We start from the raw sequence: 17,912 nt of genomic DNA, 5'->3' as shown, positions 1-17,912 counted from the left end.
TCTTTTTTTTGGGAGGGAGGAAAGCCAGTGTGTATAAGACCAGGAGTTTGTTACCTTAGTATGATCTATCTTTAAAAGACGGGGTAACCAGGCATATGCTATTTATTTTCACAATTGCAGCTTATAAATTCTTCTTACAGTGTCTCTGTGTATGTATTCATTTTAACTGTTGGCCCTTGTAAGCCTTTGAGTTTATGATATCTGCTATAGATAGTGTGACCCGTTTAGATTCATATTCTCTCTCTCACTCTCGGTCTCTCTTGCTCTCAGCATTTTCTCTTGTCTCTTAAAATCAACAACATGAATCTGTTGAGCCCCAGATCTCCTATAGTGGTCAGTGTACCTTTGTTTTTTTAGAAAAGATAAAACAACCACTTTAATGCTGCTCAGGTATGTATTAGAAACTTTAGTTATATGGCATTCTAAGACAATCTTAAAACTTGATTGCAGCTAAATTCTTTAGGGATATTGTTAAGTTGATCAGCAAGCATTAATAGCATAACTGCAGGATTCACAGAATTCAAGTGTTTCAAAGTTTATATTTGATTCCTATATGTAGGTTAGCTTGTTAGTTCACTTGTTAGAGTGTCAGATTTTTAAAAAATATTGCTTAGATAATAATTTCCAAAGATAGTTTTCATTTCTAATTAAACTTGAATTTTTAAGTAACTGATGCCCCCATGTGGTGAAAGACATTTTGCTTTTGTTTGAATTTGGAGAATGACTGTACAGTATTTTGACTTTTCTTAATTATAGTGATCATTAATGTTCATAAAGAAGCTGTTGACAAAGATACTTAATTGAATTTTGTAAAGCTCATTGCCATAAATTCACAGCCTTACCCTGTATTGTCTCAGAAGTGCATGTAACCAAGCACGTACAATGAGACAAAATATTAAAAGCTATTTAATTACAAATAGCTTAGGGTTTTTCTGATCTTATATGTGATTTCTTATGTCTTTGTTTTTGTGTCTCACATAGGTGATGTACAGTTCATTGATTATGAATATTCTGGATACAACTACCTGGCATATGATATTGGAAATCATTTCAATGAATTTGCAGGTAAAATCCAGGGCTTAACTAGTGGAATAGCATAATGTAACTTTGATCTGACACTTCTAGAATTTTTTTTTCTTTAAAATAGATAAATTGGGAAGAGGAGCAAAATTCTATTAACATTTTTCTGATCTTTGTTCTTTTTTTTTTTTTTAAATATATTTTATTGATTTTTTACAGAGAGGAAGGGAGAGCGATAGGGAGTTAGAAACATCGATGAGAGAGAAACATCAATCAGCTGCCTCCCGCACATCTACTGGGGATGTGCCCGCCACCCAGGTACATGCCCTTGACTGGAATCGAACCTGGGACCTTTCAGTCCACAGACCGACGCTCTATCCACTGAGCCAAACTGGTTTCAGCTGATCTTTGTTCTTTATTTGTTTTTATTTATTACTGGAGGATAGAGAAGACTTCATTAATGTCTCAAGGGAAATCTATAATAATAAAAGCACAGTATGCTAATTAGATCAGACATCCTTCCAGACGTCCTTCTGGATGACCTTCTGGACTAAACCGGGGCTGTGAGGGAAGCCCGGGTCCCGGCTGCCAGAGGGAAGCGGTACCGGCAGCCGGGGAAAGGAAAGCCTACTCTTGCACAAATTTTGTGCATCAGGTCTCTAGTAAGAAATAATTATTGAGGCTTTTATTAGGACCTGACACAGTGTAAGGTGCTTTTATAAGTCTTATTTTACCTTATTTTTTTCCTCTACAACAATTATTTTAAGTTAGGTAATATTCCCAGTATACAGATGAGGAAAATAACTCATCAAGGGCACAGTAAAATACAGAGACTATGATTTGAAACCAATTTTAAAAATAATTTAAAAGCCTTTGCTATTTCCATTGTGTAATTGGGCTTTTGAAATGTTGATTAATTAAAAAGCTTGAGGGGTTTTTATGTGTGTTTTTTTTTTGTCTTTGACTATGAATAATTGAAAAGCTGGTCGTTTTTGCCCCTGAAAGTTATTCCATTAGTACTGTCAAGTATAAAAGGTTTAGGTTTTCTAATGTAAATGGAATTAATTTAAAATACATTTTATGACTATACTTAGAAACATGAAATGCTCTAGAACTAAGGAATAGGAAATTCCCCTAGATGGTTTACACCTAGTAGGAATTTTTCATTGCTGAATTTGTGTTTGTATACATTCATGCATTCATATATTTTTTTTTCATGCATTCATATATTTTAATATACTTTAGGTTACCGGCTGGAAAAAAACTTGAGGAAAAGTTTCAATTTACATGTATTCAATAATTTCCCTACACCATGCTTAGCATATGCATGTCATATCTCTACATATATACTGTACATATTTCCACATCTCTGTAGGAAGGGAAAGCACTGTTTATATAATGAATAATCATTGTGTTAGTATTAAGGATAGTCACTGCTTTGGATATGAAAGAGGAAACTTCACTGATCTTAGTATGATTTTGTGTAGAAAAGAAATTAAACTAACAGTTGAAAAGTAGCATAGAAAAAAAGGTAACACTTGAGAGTTAGGTAGCATTTGCATGTACAGATAGAAGAAAAAGGAGGGTACTATAGGAAGAAGGGAGAAAACTTCCAAGATGAGTGTACTTATTTTTATAGGATATGAAATTCATGCAGGAGAATAGGTTATAAGATCAGAGAAGTAAATTTGGACCAAATTACGAAGAACCTTGAATGTTAGGCAAAATAGTATGAACTTTATCTTCTGGGCTAGTTTTTGCAAACTGCAGATGATAAGATCAAATTTGTGGGGTAATTATTTTAAAGCAAGGACCAGAAAATAAGTAGTAGAAAATGTTGGAATTGTAACGTATAGCTAGGGTAAATATGGTTTGTAAAACTTAATATCAGGTATGTGTATGAGGTTTCAATATAAAATGTCTTTCTTACCCTGTGAGCAATAGTCAAGAAAGATTTTGAGCCACAGTTGTAGGAAATGCTGTAGATATTAATGTGCACAAGAATCTTCTGGGCTGCTTAGTACAAATATTCGGTGCTTTTGATGCAGGTAGTTCAAGCTTCACACTGAGGAAAAATTGAAGCAATGTGAATTGATTATGGTGGTCAACTGTATTGTGCATTCAAACTTAAATATACATTATGATTGTTTGGTTTATTTTAATACATGCTAATTAAATCTAGTATTTCAGCCAGATGTTTTATTTTTTCTATGAAAATTATGTAGATAGTAAGAATATTTAAAAGTATCCATAAAAGAATGTGTTTTTAAAATTTTCATTGCACTTTTTTTTTTTCACTTTAGGTGTGAGTGATGTAGATTATAGTCTCTACCCAGGTAGAGAACTACAGAACCAGTGGCTGCGTTCTTACCTTGAAGCCTACAAAGAATATAAGGGCTTTGGGACTGAAGTTACTGAAAAGGAGGTAGAAAAACTCTTCATTCAAGTCAATCAGTTTGCTCTGGTAAGTTTAAATTTTAACAAGATTCTTTATACGATTTAACAACTGTTTAAATTTTCATCTTATAAAACAGTTTTCTGTTTTGAATTTTGTTCAAAATAATGACAAAATGCGATTCTTTACAATTTTTTTCACTATAGTATTTTTGAGGACAAAGATTTTGTTTTATTCACAACTGTATTTCCAACCCCTAGAACAATAGTGCCTGGCTATTTGATAAGTGCCCAGTAATTATTTGTTTAATGAATGGATTCCAGTTAGAGTTAGGATTATTTGTGAATCAGTGTTTGTATATTATATTAGAGGCCCAGTGCATGAAATTTGTGCACAGGAGGGGTGGGGGAAATCCCTCACCCCAGACTGCATCCTCTTGCAACCTGGGACCCCTCGGGGCAGTCGGACATCTCTCTTGCAATCTGGGACTGCTGGCTCCTAACTGCTCGCCTGCCTGCCTGCCTGATTGCCCCTAACTGTCTCGGCCCCCTCTGCTGGAGCTTCGTCCGGAAGGTTGTTTGCTGTCTGGTCTAATTAGCATATTATGCTTTTATTATTATAGATGTCTTCTTTTTTCTTTATGTTATGAAAAGCATACTCAAGGACAAATTATTGGGAAACAAGGTTTTCCACAACACATTCATCATTACATCTTAATGTTAACATCATAAAAGTTTATTGGTTTTATAACTTTAGTTTGTTGTTCTTTTAAGTAAAATACGGTTTTCCATTATACATGTTCAAGTTGAGCTCACAACTCAAGTCATTTAAATGCTTTTCTTGAGATAATCTCCATTTTTTGGGTATGTAGTAGATGTGCTTTATATGTGCTTTCTATGTAATTTCATAGAATGTTAGAGTAGCATGCACTCGGGTAGAGATTTAATAAAATTAATAATTTTAAAGATTTCATTAAGGACATTCTTTAGTGAGACTGACGTTTTACTCTTGAGTGTGTGGTGATGAAGAATATAGGATACTACACTAATACAATTTAGTTTCACTGTCTTGACTTATGCTAAGGTACCAGTAGCTTCATATACCATTATTTTTGAACCGTCAGTGCAAATGTTAACATAGTCAAAAGGCAGGTGTAACATATTATGAAAGTAGTTTTGGGTCTCAAGAACCTCTCATGGATTTGATGGACAGCTTTGAGAACCCCGGGTTTGTTTAGACTTTCCAAAAAAAAAAAGGCACCCTCTGTAATAAAAGGATAATATGCAAATTGACCCCAACAACAGAACGACTGGTCACTATGATGCGCACTGACCACCAGGGGCCAGACGTTCAATGTAGTAGCTGCCCTTCTGGTGGTCAATGCACTCCCACAGGGGGAGCTCCACTCAGCCACAAGCTGGACTGATGGTTATGAGCGCAGCAGTGTTGGTGGGAGCCTCTCCCACCTCCTTGGCAGTGTTAAGAATATCCGACTGTGGGCCTAAGCCATCAGTCGGACATCCCCCAAGGGCTCCTGGGCTGCCAGAGGGATGTCTGACTGCCAACTTAGGCCACATCCCCCTGGGAGCAGGCCTAAGCCGACAGGTGGACATCCCCCAAGAGATCCTGGACTGCGAGAGGGCACAGGCCGGACCGAGGGACCCCCCCAATTGCACAAATTTTCATGCACCAGGCCTCTAGTTTCATCTCATAATTTACTTCTCATTATATGTGTATGATACTTAGGTAAAAAGAAGGCCATTTAAAAAATCTTTATCATTATAATTTAACATAGTAATTAATATTTTATTGAATGTTTGTTATATAGGAGGTATAGATACTATTATTACTACTCTGATGTGTGTTATTTTTACACTATCAAGTAATTTTCCAATTCTCAGCAGAAGTGACTGAGTGTCCTACAAATTTAACTCAGTTCTGGAGATAGTGTCAGATTCCACAGGTTAAGGGTTCAATCCCACAAGACTGTTTGTTGTTGTCCCTCCTGCCCCTCTTGAATGCCAATTGTGAGTCTAGGTTGTTTCCTGTGCTTCCTACCTACTGTCGGTAAATTCCAGAACTCCCTCCTTGGGTTTGATTTATTTTTTAGAGTGGCTCACGGAACTCAGCAACATTCACAGATGCTTGCCAGTGTATTATCAAGGATAATATAAAGGCTATATAAGAATAGCTAGATTAAGAGGTACATTGGATAAGGTCCAGAAGGGTTCTGAATGCAAGAACTCTGTTCCCCTAGAGTTCAAGGTGCACCAACCTCCCAGCATGTGTATGTGTTCACCAACTTGAAAGCTCTCCAGACACCCTCCTTTGGAGATTCTATAAAAGGCTCCATTACATAGGCAATATGGATTAAGTCATTGACCATTGCTGATTGAACTCAATCTCCAGCCGCTTTCCTCTCCTCAAAGATTAGGAGGTGGTGGGGCTGAAAGTTTTCTCTCTAATCTCTTGGCAGATTCCCCTGGCAACCAGCTCGCTTTCTTAGGGGCTTTCCAGAAGTAACCTCATATTGTAAACTCAAGTGTGGTTGAAAAGGGCTTCTTATGGATTACTAGAGACCTGATGCACGAAATTCATGCAATGGGCTCAGTCCCCGCCCGCCGTGGCCGGAAGGACGTCCAGAAGGACATCCAATCTAATTAGCACATTACGCTTTTATTATTATAGATATTTCTTAAACTTCTGTGACTCAAGAATTATTCAGGAACCTGTGACGAGAGACCAAATATTATAACAAAAGATGCTCCCATTTTGCTTATGCTTAGGAAATTCTAAGGATTTGGGGGAGCTATGAGCCAGGAATAGTGGATGAGGAACGAAAATATATTTATTACAAAGCATAATATCACACTTGCCTTTACACATGAGAAAACAAAGGCACAAAGGAGTTAAACTGCTCAAAGCCACAAAGCTAATAATTTTTGCAGTTTGACTCCAGAGCCCAGCCCTTCTGTTTTAAACCAATATGTTTCCCATGCCTGTGACTTTAGCTGTTTACTCTTTATTATATTATTAATTCTTTTTTAAAAATATCTGTATTTGATGGGTACTATTTGATTCAAGCACTGGTGCGGTCCCTTGGCCTGGCCTGCGGGAATCAGTGGACTTCCACGTCACTGCAGCCTGGCCTTACCCGCCAGCTCATTGGGCTCCAGCCTGCTGTCCGCGTTGATCCCTCACAGCACAAAATAGTGTGCGAAGCGGCAGGCGGCCAGGGAGGAGCCCAAACCCGGGCTGGGTGCTGTGCCTCATGCTCATCTGGTCCACTGCGCCTGCCACCACCGCTGGGCGCACAGGGGGAGTGTCCGTGGGAGAGGCTCGCGCTGCTGCAGCTGCTCTCACCAGTTGTGAGCCCAGTGTCTGGCACCCACCTGTCAGCTAAGCAGCACTCCCGCTGTGGAAACACACTGACCACAAGGGGGCAGCTCCTGCGTTGAGCGTCTGCCACCTGGTGGTCAGTGTGCATCATAGCTACAGTCCGGTCGTCCATTCACTTAGGCTTTTATATATATAGATTAATGATATGGTATAATGAATTGCAACAATATATTTTAAATAAAGATTTTTATCAGCAACACACTTTTTAAAAATTACATTTTTTGGAATGACACTGGTTAATAACGCAATATAGGTTTTGAGTATACATTTTTATGATACAGGATCTGTATTTTGTACTACCCAAAGTCAAATAATCTTCCATCCCCATATATTTCACTCCCTTTACCCTCACCTCCAACCCCCTTCCCTTTAGTAACCACCATACTATTGTCCATGAGATTCTTGTTTATTCGTTTGTTGTTTTTGGTTTTATACCCTCCATATGAGTGAGATCATATTATTCTAAATCTTTTCTCTGATTTACTTTGCTTAGCATGATTTTCTCAAGGTTCATCCATGTTGGTGCAAATGGCAATATTTCATTTTTTTATGGCTGAGTAGTATTCCATAGGGTATATGTACCACTGTTATTTTAAATTGATTTTTAGAGAGAGAGAGGAAGGGAGAGAGAGAAATATCCATGTGTACCTAAGTATTGATTGGCTGCCTCTTGGCAGGAATTGAGCCCGCAACCCCAGCATGTCCCCTAACTGGGAATTTAACCTGCATCCTTTTGGTGTATGGGACAACGCCCAATCAACTGAGCCACACTGGCCAGGGCTGTATCACTTTTCTTTTTTTTTTTTATTTTAAATTTTGTTTTACTGCTTAAAGTATTACAAAAAGTATTACATATGTATCCCCCCCCCCCCCGACATTCCCCTGGCCACCCCTACCCCCTAGTGTCTTATGTCCATTGGTTATGCTTATATGCATGCATACAAGTCCTTCAGTTGATCTCTTACCGCCCCCCCCCCCCCCGCCCCCAAACCCTCCCCAGCCTTCCCACTGTACTTTGACAGTCTGTTCGATGCTGCTCTGCCTCTGTATCTATTTTTGCTCATCAGTTTATAATGGTCTTTATTATCCATAAATGAGTGAGATCATGTGGTATTTTTCTTTCATTGACTGGCTTATTTCACTTAGCATAATGCTCTCCAGTTCCATCCATGCTGTTGCAAATGGTAAAAATTCCTTCTTTTTTTTACAGCAGCATAGTATTCCATTGTGTAGATGTACCACAGTTTTCTAATCCACTCATCTGCTGATGGGCACTTAGGCTGTTTCCAGATCTTTGCTATGGTAAATTGTGCTGCTATGAACATAGGGATCCATATATCCTTTCTGATTGGTGTTTCTGGTTTCTTGGGATATATTCCTAGAAGTGGGATCACTGGGTCAAATGTGAGTTCCATTTTTAACTTTTTGAGAAAACTCCATACTGTCTTCCAAAGTGGCTGCACCAGTTTGCATTCCCACCAGCAGTGCACGAGTGTTCCCTTTTCTCCACATCCTCTCCAGCACTTGTCGTTTGTTGATTTGTTGATGATAGCCATTCTGACAGGTGTGAGATGGTACCTCATTGTTGTTTTGATTTGCATCTCTCGGATGATTAGTGACTTTGAGCATGTTTTCATATGTCTCTTGGCTTTCTGAATGTCCTCTTTTGAAAAGTGTCTGTTTTGGTCCTTTGCCCATTTTTTGATTGGATTGTTTATCTTTTTCCAGGATGTTTTTAATTTCTTCTTTGATCTCATTGGTAACCCAATCAATATTTAATAACATGCTATTCAGCTTCCAAGTGTTTGAGTGTTTTGGATTGTTTTTATTGTAGTTTATTTCTAATATGCCATTGTGGTCTGAGAACATGCTTGGTATGATTTCAATCTTCTTGAATTTGGGGAGACTTTGCTTGTGACCCAATGTGTGGTCTATTTTTGAAAATGTCCCATGTGCACTTGAGAAGAATGTATATTCTGCGGCTTTGGGGTGAAATGTTCTGAAGATGTCAGTTAAGTCCATCTGAACTAATGAGTCATTTAGGATTGATGTTTCTTTGCTGACTTTTTGTCTAGAGGATTTATCCAGTGATGTCAGTGGTGTATTAAAGTCCCCTATTATGATTGTATTGTTGTTGATCTCTTCCTTGATATCTTCCAGGAGGTTTTTTATGTATTTGGGTGCTCCTACATTGGGTGCATATATGTTTATCAGGGTTATATCCTCTTGTTGTATCGATCCCTTTAGTACTATGAAGTGGCCTTCCTTATCTCTTGTTATGGCCTTCACTTTGAGGCCTATTTTGTCCGATATAAGTATTGCTACCTGTATCACTTTTCTTTCATCTTTTGAAAGACACTTTGGTTGTTTCCATGTCTTGGCTACCATGTATAATGCTGCAGTGAACATAGGGGTGCCTATATCTTTGCCAATAAATTTTTTCAAGATTTTTCAGGTAGATATTCAGAAGAAGGGTTGCTGGGTCATAATGGTAACTATGTTCTTAATTTTTTGAGGAACTTTCTTACTGTTTTCCATGGTGGTTTTACCAGTTTACATTCCCACCATCAGTGAATGAGGGTTCCTTTTTCTCCACACCTTTCCAACACTTGGTATTACTTGTCTTATTGATAATAGCCATTCTAACAGTGTGAGGTGTCACCTCATTGTAGTTTTGATTTTCATTTCCCTAACAGCTAATGAAGTTAAGCATGTTTTCATAAATGTTTTGGCCACTTGTATGTCTTCTTTAACGAAGTGTCTGTTCCGGTCCTCTGCCCATTTTTTAAATGGATTGTTTGTTTGTGTGCTGTTGAGCTGTATGAATTCTTTATATATTTTGGATATTAGCACCTTGTTGGAGCTGTTGTTTCCAAATATCTTCTTCCATTTGGTTGGTTGCCTTTTTGTTTTGTTGGCTATTTCTCTTGCTGTGCAGAAGCTTTTTAGTTTTTTTTTCTTTATATTTTATTGATTTTTTACAGAGAGAAAGGGAGAGGGATAGAGAATTAGAAACATCGATGGGAGAGAAACACTGATCAGCTGTCTCCTGCACACCTCCTACTGGGGATGTGCCCACAACCAAGGTACATGCCCTTGACCGGAATCGAACCTGGGACCTTTCAGTCCGCAGGCCGACGCTCTAACCACTGAGCCAAACCAGTTAGGGCGCTTTTTAGTTTTATATAGTCCCATTCATTTATTTTTGCCTTTACTTCTCTTGCCTTTTGGGTCAAATTTATAAAATTTCCTCTAAAACTAAGATCATAAGTTTAATACCTATCTTTTCTTTTATGTAGTTTATTGTTTTGGGTCTTATATTTAGGTTTTGATCCATTTTGAGTTAATGTTTGTGTATGGGACAAACTGTAGTCTAGTTTCATTCTGTTGTGTGTGGCTTTCCAGTTTTCTTAGCACAATTTGTTGAAGAAGCCTTTTCCCTCCATTTTATGCTTGTGGCTCCTTTAAACTACAAAACACTATTTTAAAAGGTTGAAAAAACACACAATGAAATAGATATTTTTGTTTATGGATTGGAAGAATCAATAGTATGTCCTAAAGCAATACACAGATTCAATGCAAGCCCTATCAAAATGCCAATGAAATTTTTTAAAGAAATAGAATAAAAAATTATCAGATTTATATGGAACTACAAAAGACCTCAAATAGCCAAAACAATCCTGCGAAGAAAGAATGAAGCCCTAGGTATCACATTCCCTAACTTCAAATTTTACTACAAAGCGATAATAATCAAAACAATGTGGTATTGGCTTAAAAACAGACACAAGAACCTATGGAACAGAATTAATATTCCAGAAATAAACCTACATGTATTTGGGTAAATATAACAACGGACTTTTTAAAAGCGATCTTTTTAGGGTAAAAGTTTTTAAAATAATACTTCTAGTTAGAGTATTTTTTGGAAGTTGTATTGGTGTTATCAGAATCTTCAAATACTATGTTTAACTCACAATGATCATAAAGGGTGCATACAATGATTTTACAGCTCCTAATTACACAGCTATTTGTTTCTCATAAGACCCATTTTTCTCTAACATAAATAACGTATTTTATGTTGTGGTTGGTGTGCAGAATTGTTGGATCACTACAAATTGTTTCCAGATGTTTGTCACCCCCTAGAACATTCTTCACATTAATTTTTTTTTTGTTTGAGATTTGGATTTTTTATTTTGTTTATATTTTTATGTCAAGTAACCAAGTCCTTTGATAATGTTTTTTATATGAGAGGTTGTTATCAATATCATTAAAAACTCTTTGCCAAAAAAAAAAAAAAATAAGCTTGAATAAAAACGCCACTTAACCAACTCCTATTAGTGCTGAAGCTGAACTCTGCCTACATAAAACAGATTATAGAAGTTGGTTTACAGTTTTTAAATGACAGTAGTTTATTATAGCCTCTTTTGGTGTAGACAAAAGTGATTTATAGCTACCTATATAACTGAACACTTAATTATAACCTTATTTTAGATATTTTATATAAAAAAGCATCAATAAAGTATTTTTTATGGAATTGATGAAAAAGGGAAAAATCAACAATGTGATATTTGCTTTACAAAGAAATGAATTGTTGCCTGGCCTGTATAACTCCATGGTTGAGCGTCAACTCATGCACCAAGAGGTCAATGGTTCGATTCCAGGTCAGGGCACATGCCCAGGTTGCGGGCTTGATCCCTGGTAGCAGGTATGCAGGAGGCAGTCGGTTGATTTTGATGTTTCTCTTTCATCAATGTTTCTATCTCTCTTCCCTCTCCCCTCTCTCCCTTTTGCTCTCTCTAAAAATACAAAAAAAATCAAAAAGAGAAATGAATTATTGTAATTCTTGTTTTTTCTGCCTTTCTTTTTAGGCTTCTCATTTCTTTTGGGGATTGTGGGCTTTGATTCAAGCCAAATACTCCACTATTGAGTTTGATTTCCTTGGGTAAGTTTAATTTTACTGTATGCATTATATTTGTCTCTATTTTCTTTTGAATTAACATTGAAAACTCATAGGGCACATTGTAGTTATTATTTTCAATCAAATGTTATAAAGGATACATACATTTAATACATGGTTTGAGAGGAAATCTGGTTTAATCTGTTAAATGCACTTACTATTAGAAAGCTGTCCAGTAGGTGGTGCAATAAACTAAAAATATGTTTTTTGAAAAAAAATCGTAAAACTTAAAAAAATTTAGTTGAGGGGTAAGTGGAAATAAAGGGAGGATTAAGTTTTCAGCTTTGACTAATTTTGTTATTCTTTTTTTCTCACTAGGTATGCAATTGTTCGTTTTAACCAGTACTTTAAAATGAAGCCTGAAGTGACTGCATTAAAAATACCTGAGTAAAGATGTAATTATTCTCAAGTAGCTGAACAATGCTTGTGAATCTTTTCTTGAAAAATTCCGAAAAGCCAATTACTAAGATTCTATTATTTAATTTGGTTATCTTGCTTTACAAATTATGCCTCTATCAACCAATTTGTTTTTTAAATAGACTGAATGATGTAAAAAAATATACCTACTGCTGTCAGTATGCAGTAGATTAGAAATTTGTTAAATCTACAAATAGGTATAAAGATGTCAGTTTAGTCTTTTTGATAATTTAATCTGCTATATGTGAATTATTTATTATAAATGTAACATGATTCTGTGACTGCTTTCATCTATTTCATCTGTTAAGTGTAAGCAATGAAAATGTTCCAGAGGAAAACATTTTTTTTTATTTTAATAAGATTAATTTTAGTTAAAAGTTCTAGGTGTTCATTGAAACTTTTTTATCTTGATGCACTGTAAGTAAAATGGATCATTTACTCTTGAAATGCCAGACACTGGTATAGATAGGATGTTCTTTGAAAAATACCTATTTAGGAGTGTGAGACACATTCACTATCTATGGTAGTGGTACATCTTTTTGAACTGAATATTGGAAACTATTTCTTTGGGGGGAATTTACCTTAGAATTTAATTCTCCTCTCCCTACAGAGTCTGGCAGTATAAATATTTACTGTATAATCCTAGAACAGATAGGATGATTTTGTGTCACCAAAATCTGCATTTAATAATATTCTCATATACTAAATGTGGTCATTTAAGTTGCTAGTTTGCTTTTAAGATTTTAGTGTATCAAGTTTTTTCTAACCAAATGTTTTGTTTTACATATTGAGATGTTCTATGTCTTTGTTATTAAATAATAGCTAGTAGAACAATTGCTAATATTGGAAACAAAGATAGAATGTTTATCATACGTGGGAACAAGAAAATGTCATTTAGATTAATTCTGTTTTACCCCCGTCGATTCATTTTTTACATTTTGGTTTCATGTTTTAGTTTGGCTCCATATCTTTGGAATGATAGCAAATGATTGCTTGATACATGTAGGTTCAGAGAAGTTGAGGTGTTAAAAGAATTAAATAAGGAACATTTAAGGCATTGATCTTGTACACTTAAAATCTGATATATCAAAATGTGAATTAAGCAGAAATACTCCTTGTAGGAAGGATTCTGTTTTTATTTCTCTTGATTTTGTTTGTATATTTTTTTTATTTTGTTTTGGAGTGAGGATGGTAATAATTATATGGAAGGGAGTTAGATCTTTGGGATAAGTAAGTTTCATGTTTTGAAGACTGCCGTGTGGAGTTGAGTAGTCATGGTTGTCTTTACTTAGAAAATTAGTCTGACAAGCTTTTCACTTTGGTCACATAAGTGCCCATGTACAAAGTTGGCTTAATGGATCTGCATATTCAGAATATGCAACTACAAATTATCCTCTGAGAAATCTTCTGGAGAGTCTGATATATTATTCCAAATGACTTCTATTCTCAGATAAGTGCTTTAAAATACTTGGGTTATCTCAAGATGTTTAAAGGTAATTAAGTAGAAACACTTAAAGGCCATTTTAAATGGTAAATTCTAGTTACATAAATAGAATATAAAAATCTGTTTATATCTATAACAGTGTTAGACCAAGATTTGTTTCCTACCTCCCCAATGTTAAATATGTTCACTTCTGTTTTTATAAACCACATTGTTGTAGAATCAATAGAATTTTACTTAATTGACTGAATGGAACCAATTAAACAACAAATACCTTTTTATATAATGTTAGAGTGTACTTGAAAAATTGTTTTTGGTGGGATTTTCATCTGTGGTTGGAATATTATTTTCAACAATGAAGAATATGTAAAACTCTTGATTTTTTTGCTTTATGACTTCTTAAAGTGCAACAGTATATATTTGCAACGGAGGAGAGAAGATCATTTTTCTACCTTATTCCGTATTCTTCAAACTGTTTTGAATAGAGATTCACTGAGTTATTGCTGATAGGCTGTGAATACTAGCTGTGACACTATAATAAACATTTCAGAAAGAATCATATAGAAGTGAATGTAAAGGGTAATAAAGGCTCTCACTCTAGTCCTAGGAGTATCCGGTGGATCTTGGGAACATAATCAGATAGTTAAAGTGTTTCCCTCACTCATTGGTTAGATTTTGGATGTTGTGATGCTCCCAGTTCTGTACAGATCTTTTTTGGATCATGCTGCAGGCTATTAATAGGGTTCAAAATTGCTTTCCTTTTTGTTGACCATTTAAGAGATTCAAAAGGAAAGACATCTCTTAAAATGTGTCCTGTGGCTTCTTGAGATGTCTGTTGCCTTTTTATGTTAAGCTAAGGAACTTGAATGCCTTACCTTATAACTCAACTTGTAAGCTCATTTTGTAAATACGAAAATGGTTGTTAGAAAAGTGGCATTCATGTATACTCATTATTAGTCAATAGACCATAGTGGCCTGGATGCTTTAACAAGCAGAATTCCACAATTTTTTTCCTCTTTGTTCTCTACATACTTGTTAGAGTTTACCTGACCAGTAATATTTGATTCCCCCACCTCCCAACACCCAACCCCATGCTACCACCATTTTCTGGAAATCAAAGAGATGTGGTAGTAAATCATACTGTTCACATGATCATTTGAGATCTAAACGAGCACAAAACTCATCAACTAGGTCTGCCTGGAATGTATATAAAACAGTGTAAATAAAAATTTGTAAATTAGTGTGAATTGTATCTTGCATATGAGATTGTGTATTGTTTTTCATTCTCTTCCCTTTTAAAGAAAATTTTCTGTAAGGAACTGATCCAGTTCTTTGGTTTTTATACTGGAAACAGCCAGCAGTTCTGGCTGCACAGCAGGTTAACAAGAGGAACTGGAGATAGGGTTTATCAGTTTTTGTTATTGTCAGTACTTATTTATTTAGCCTCTCAGTGCCTAATATGACTTTTCTTCTTTCTTTAGTTGTTAGTTTTTGTGAGGTTAGATTCCTGCAAGTGATCAATTAATATGCACAGAATTCCATTCCATGATTTCAAGCTAAAGCAAATTAAAAATAAAATTTAATGATTGCAAACTGAAGTATTATCCTATTTTCAAGGTTAACTTTTTTCTACAATAAAAACAAAATATGAAATTTTGATATCTCAGTGTGAATCTAAATTCCATGTATACAGGAGATAGGTAAATAATAGCTCTTAGTTCAACCAAAGCATATCTCATGTGGCTTCTCTAGATATAAAGTTGTTTATTATGGGATTGTAAACAACAAAAAGATGTAATATTTTAATGATTGCTATTTACTTTTTATTTTTTTGCTGGATTAAAAATATTTGAAGTTCATAAATATGTTACTAAAACTTTCAAAGTTAAAAAATTCCCCACACACTTTGTTACAAGTTAAAAACCTCCACTTTAGTAATTATATAGGTATTTCTGTTTTACATTACACAAAGCCTTATGTATCATTTTTAATTCCTTTATAATATAAATGACAATACTCTCAGTTTGGTTTTCTGCTTTAAATTACCTTTAATAAGCATTTTATACTGCATTCCAAAGTGATACAGACTTCAGTTGATAGACAAAGTTAATAGTGCTATGTGCTAGGAGAGTTTTGTTATTGGCACCAACTTGCACAACTTATACAAGAGGCAAATGCTAGTAACTTATGCACAGATGAAAATGGAATTAGAAGTATGTGATTAAAGCAGCTTTATCGTTATTTGAAAGTTAATTTTCTCTGATTTTTCTTTAGTTCATTAGATTTTAGATTGTCCTTTGACTGGAAACTTAGTTACACAAGGCATTTTTTTTGTTTTGTTTCCTTTTTTTAAAAAGAAATTAGTTATATTGAACTGCCTTTTTATTTCTTCTTATATAACACCTTATAGTGTTATGTTTTGGGTTTGATATCTTTGGACAGAAAAGTATATCAATTATTTTAAATGAACTTCCCCCTGTCTTTGAAGCTTAGTCTCTAAAATGTGTTACTATAAAAGAAAATGCTTGGGATTGCATTACTTGAAATCTTGAAAACTGAAATTAATAAGATACATTACATAATGAATTAGATTTTTCTGAACACAATTTTCATGCTAAAAATTCTATTTTAGGGTCACAATTTGAAATAGAAAATTTCTCTATTTCAATGAAAAACTAATAGTAGTGCTTATAGAGAAGACCCATTTGTGTTGGGCATCCAAAAATTAAAGTTTTTAGTAGATTTCTGTGCTGAAATCTGCTTTCTCTTCTTTCCTATGCACTTACTATGCTACTGATGGTATCAAACAGGTTAAAATAAAATGTGTTAATTATGAATCCTATAGCTTTTCTAGTTACAAAAAAATTGTGTAAAATACTCAATGTTTTTGTTAACATCTTATCCATTAATGATATACCCATTAATCATTTTAACAAACACAAAATACTTATAAAAATTGAAAAGGTTACATAGTGTATTTAAACTAGTTAGTGATGAATAAGAAAAAGCTGACTAATTTAGATTGTTACATTAGTTAAATATTAAAACTCTAACAGGAACTTTAAAAGCTAGGTTGAGACCTGATAGTATCCATGTAAACTAGTTCACGTGACCTGGAAAAGACCCAAAAAGCTGTGGAGAAAATGTGAATATTTGCTTGCCATGGTTGTGGTGTGCTGCTACTTCAGTTTTGGTAGTGACACACTGACATTTTTATTGTACAATAATCTGAAGAAATTTCCTTTTGTTTGTACTAAAGTAACTATAAATTGGTGGAATTTGCAAGGGGAAAACTTTTAAACTGTACTATATATAGGAGCCATTGTACAGCGGGATGAAGAAATTTCCATGATTTGAAATATTTGAATTTTAAATATCATTAAAAAAAGAAGACATGGCATCATTCCATGTTCTTAAATGATAATTTCAGGTGCAGGAGGGAAAAAAAACAAAAAACCCCAGTGAATAATTGTCATTACCGTAGTTGTATGTTAAATTGGGAAACTGGCAGAAAGCTTAAATTTGTGTATCAAATGTGAACCATAGTAGTATGCTGCTTTGTATATACTGTAAGTGCTACAAATAGTCTCAGCACTGAAAATGTATTGATACCTCTCAAATGAATGCAACTTTTGAAGGAGGTGTTTTGATATGCCTCAGAAAGTATCTGAGAACTTGTTAATTTGTTTGGTAATGAAGATACTTCCTGTTTTTTGTTGCATATTTTCATGTTTAAAATTTAATTTTTACATTTTTACTACTGTTAATTTAAGTAAAACTTGTTCTGTGGACAAAAATGGGGTTGCCAGTGAAGAAAATAAAAAACAGCCTCATTCATGTAACTGCTTACGTAAAAATGTTTTTGCTCTATGTTCGTAAACGTTTAATGAAGCTGTTTGTATTTTTGTTTAAAATATAAGTGATGTTTAGGCTTTATTTCTGTGTAATAAGGCCTTTTACCATTATTAAATGAAGGAATGTATCTTTTTGAAGAGATTTATATTCTGTAAATAAAAAGTTGGTTGTAACAATAAAGTTGGGTTCTAGTTGCAGCGTCTCCATAAATCTTGTCACTTCGACTAATTTTTGTGGTTTGCTTGTGTGGAAAAACAAAAGACTTTAATGTTAGTGTATAACTATATTTGAAGTCATCTTTAAATTTCCAATTCTCTGGTTTTATAATACAGTGTTTAAAGGTTTTGAAAAAAGTTTACTTTCGAAAATTTGGCTGAGACAAGAGTATAGAATATTATAACTTATAAACAAACTAGTAGCCCGGTGCACAA

General features: G+C 34.8%; 1 protein-coding gene across 1 annotated transcript in view; it reads left to right on the top strand.

The window, feature by feature from the left end:
- The window catches only part of ETNK1 (ethanolamine kinase 1), a 54,704-nt gene extending 37,021 nt beyond the window's left edge, over positions 1–17,683 (top strand). Inside the window, exons 5-8 of the mRNA XM_036296993.1 lie at positions 982–1,065; positions 3,324–3,484; positions 11,680–11,753; positions 12,087–17,683. Coding sequence (XP_036152886.1) covers positions 982–1,065; positions 3,324–3,484; positions 11,680–11,753; positions 12,087–12,159 — 392 coding nt within the window. The 3' untranslated portion in view covers positions 12,160–17,683. The remainder of the gene's footprint in view (positions 1–981; positions 1,066–3,323; positions 3,485–11,679; positions 11,754–12,086) is intronic.
- The last annotated feature ends 229 nt before the right edge of the window (positions 17,684–17,912 follow it).

The sequence above is a fragment of the Myotis myotis genome, unplaced genomic scaffold, assembly GCF_014108235.1.
Source record: "Myotis myotis isolate mMyoMyo1 unplaced genomic scaffold, mMyoMyo1.p scaffold_m19_p_3, whole genome shotgun sequence".
In the NCBI taxonomy this organism is placed as follows: domain Eukaryota; kingdom Metazoa; phylum Chordata; class Mammalia; order Chiroptera; family Vespertilionidae; genus Myotis; species Myotis myotis.
This window is presented reverse-complemented; position numbering and strand designations above follow the sequence as displayed.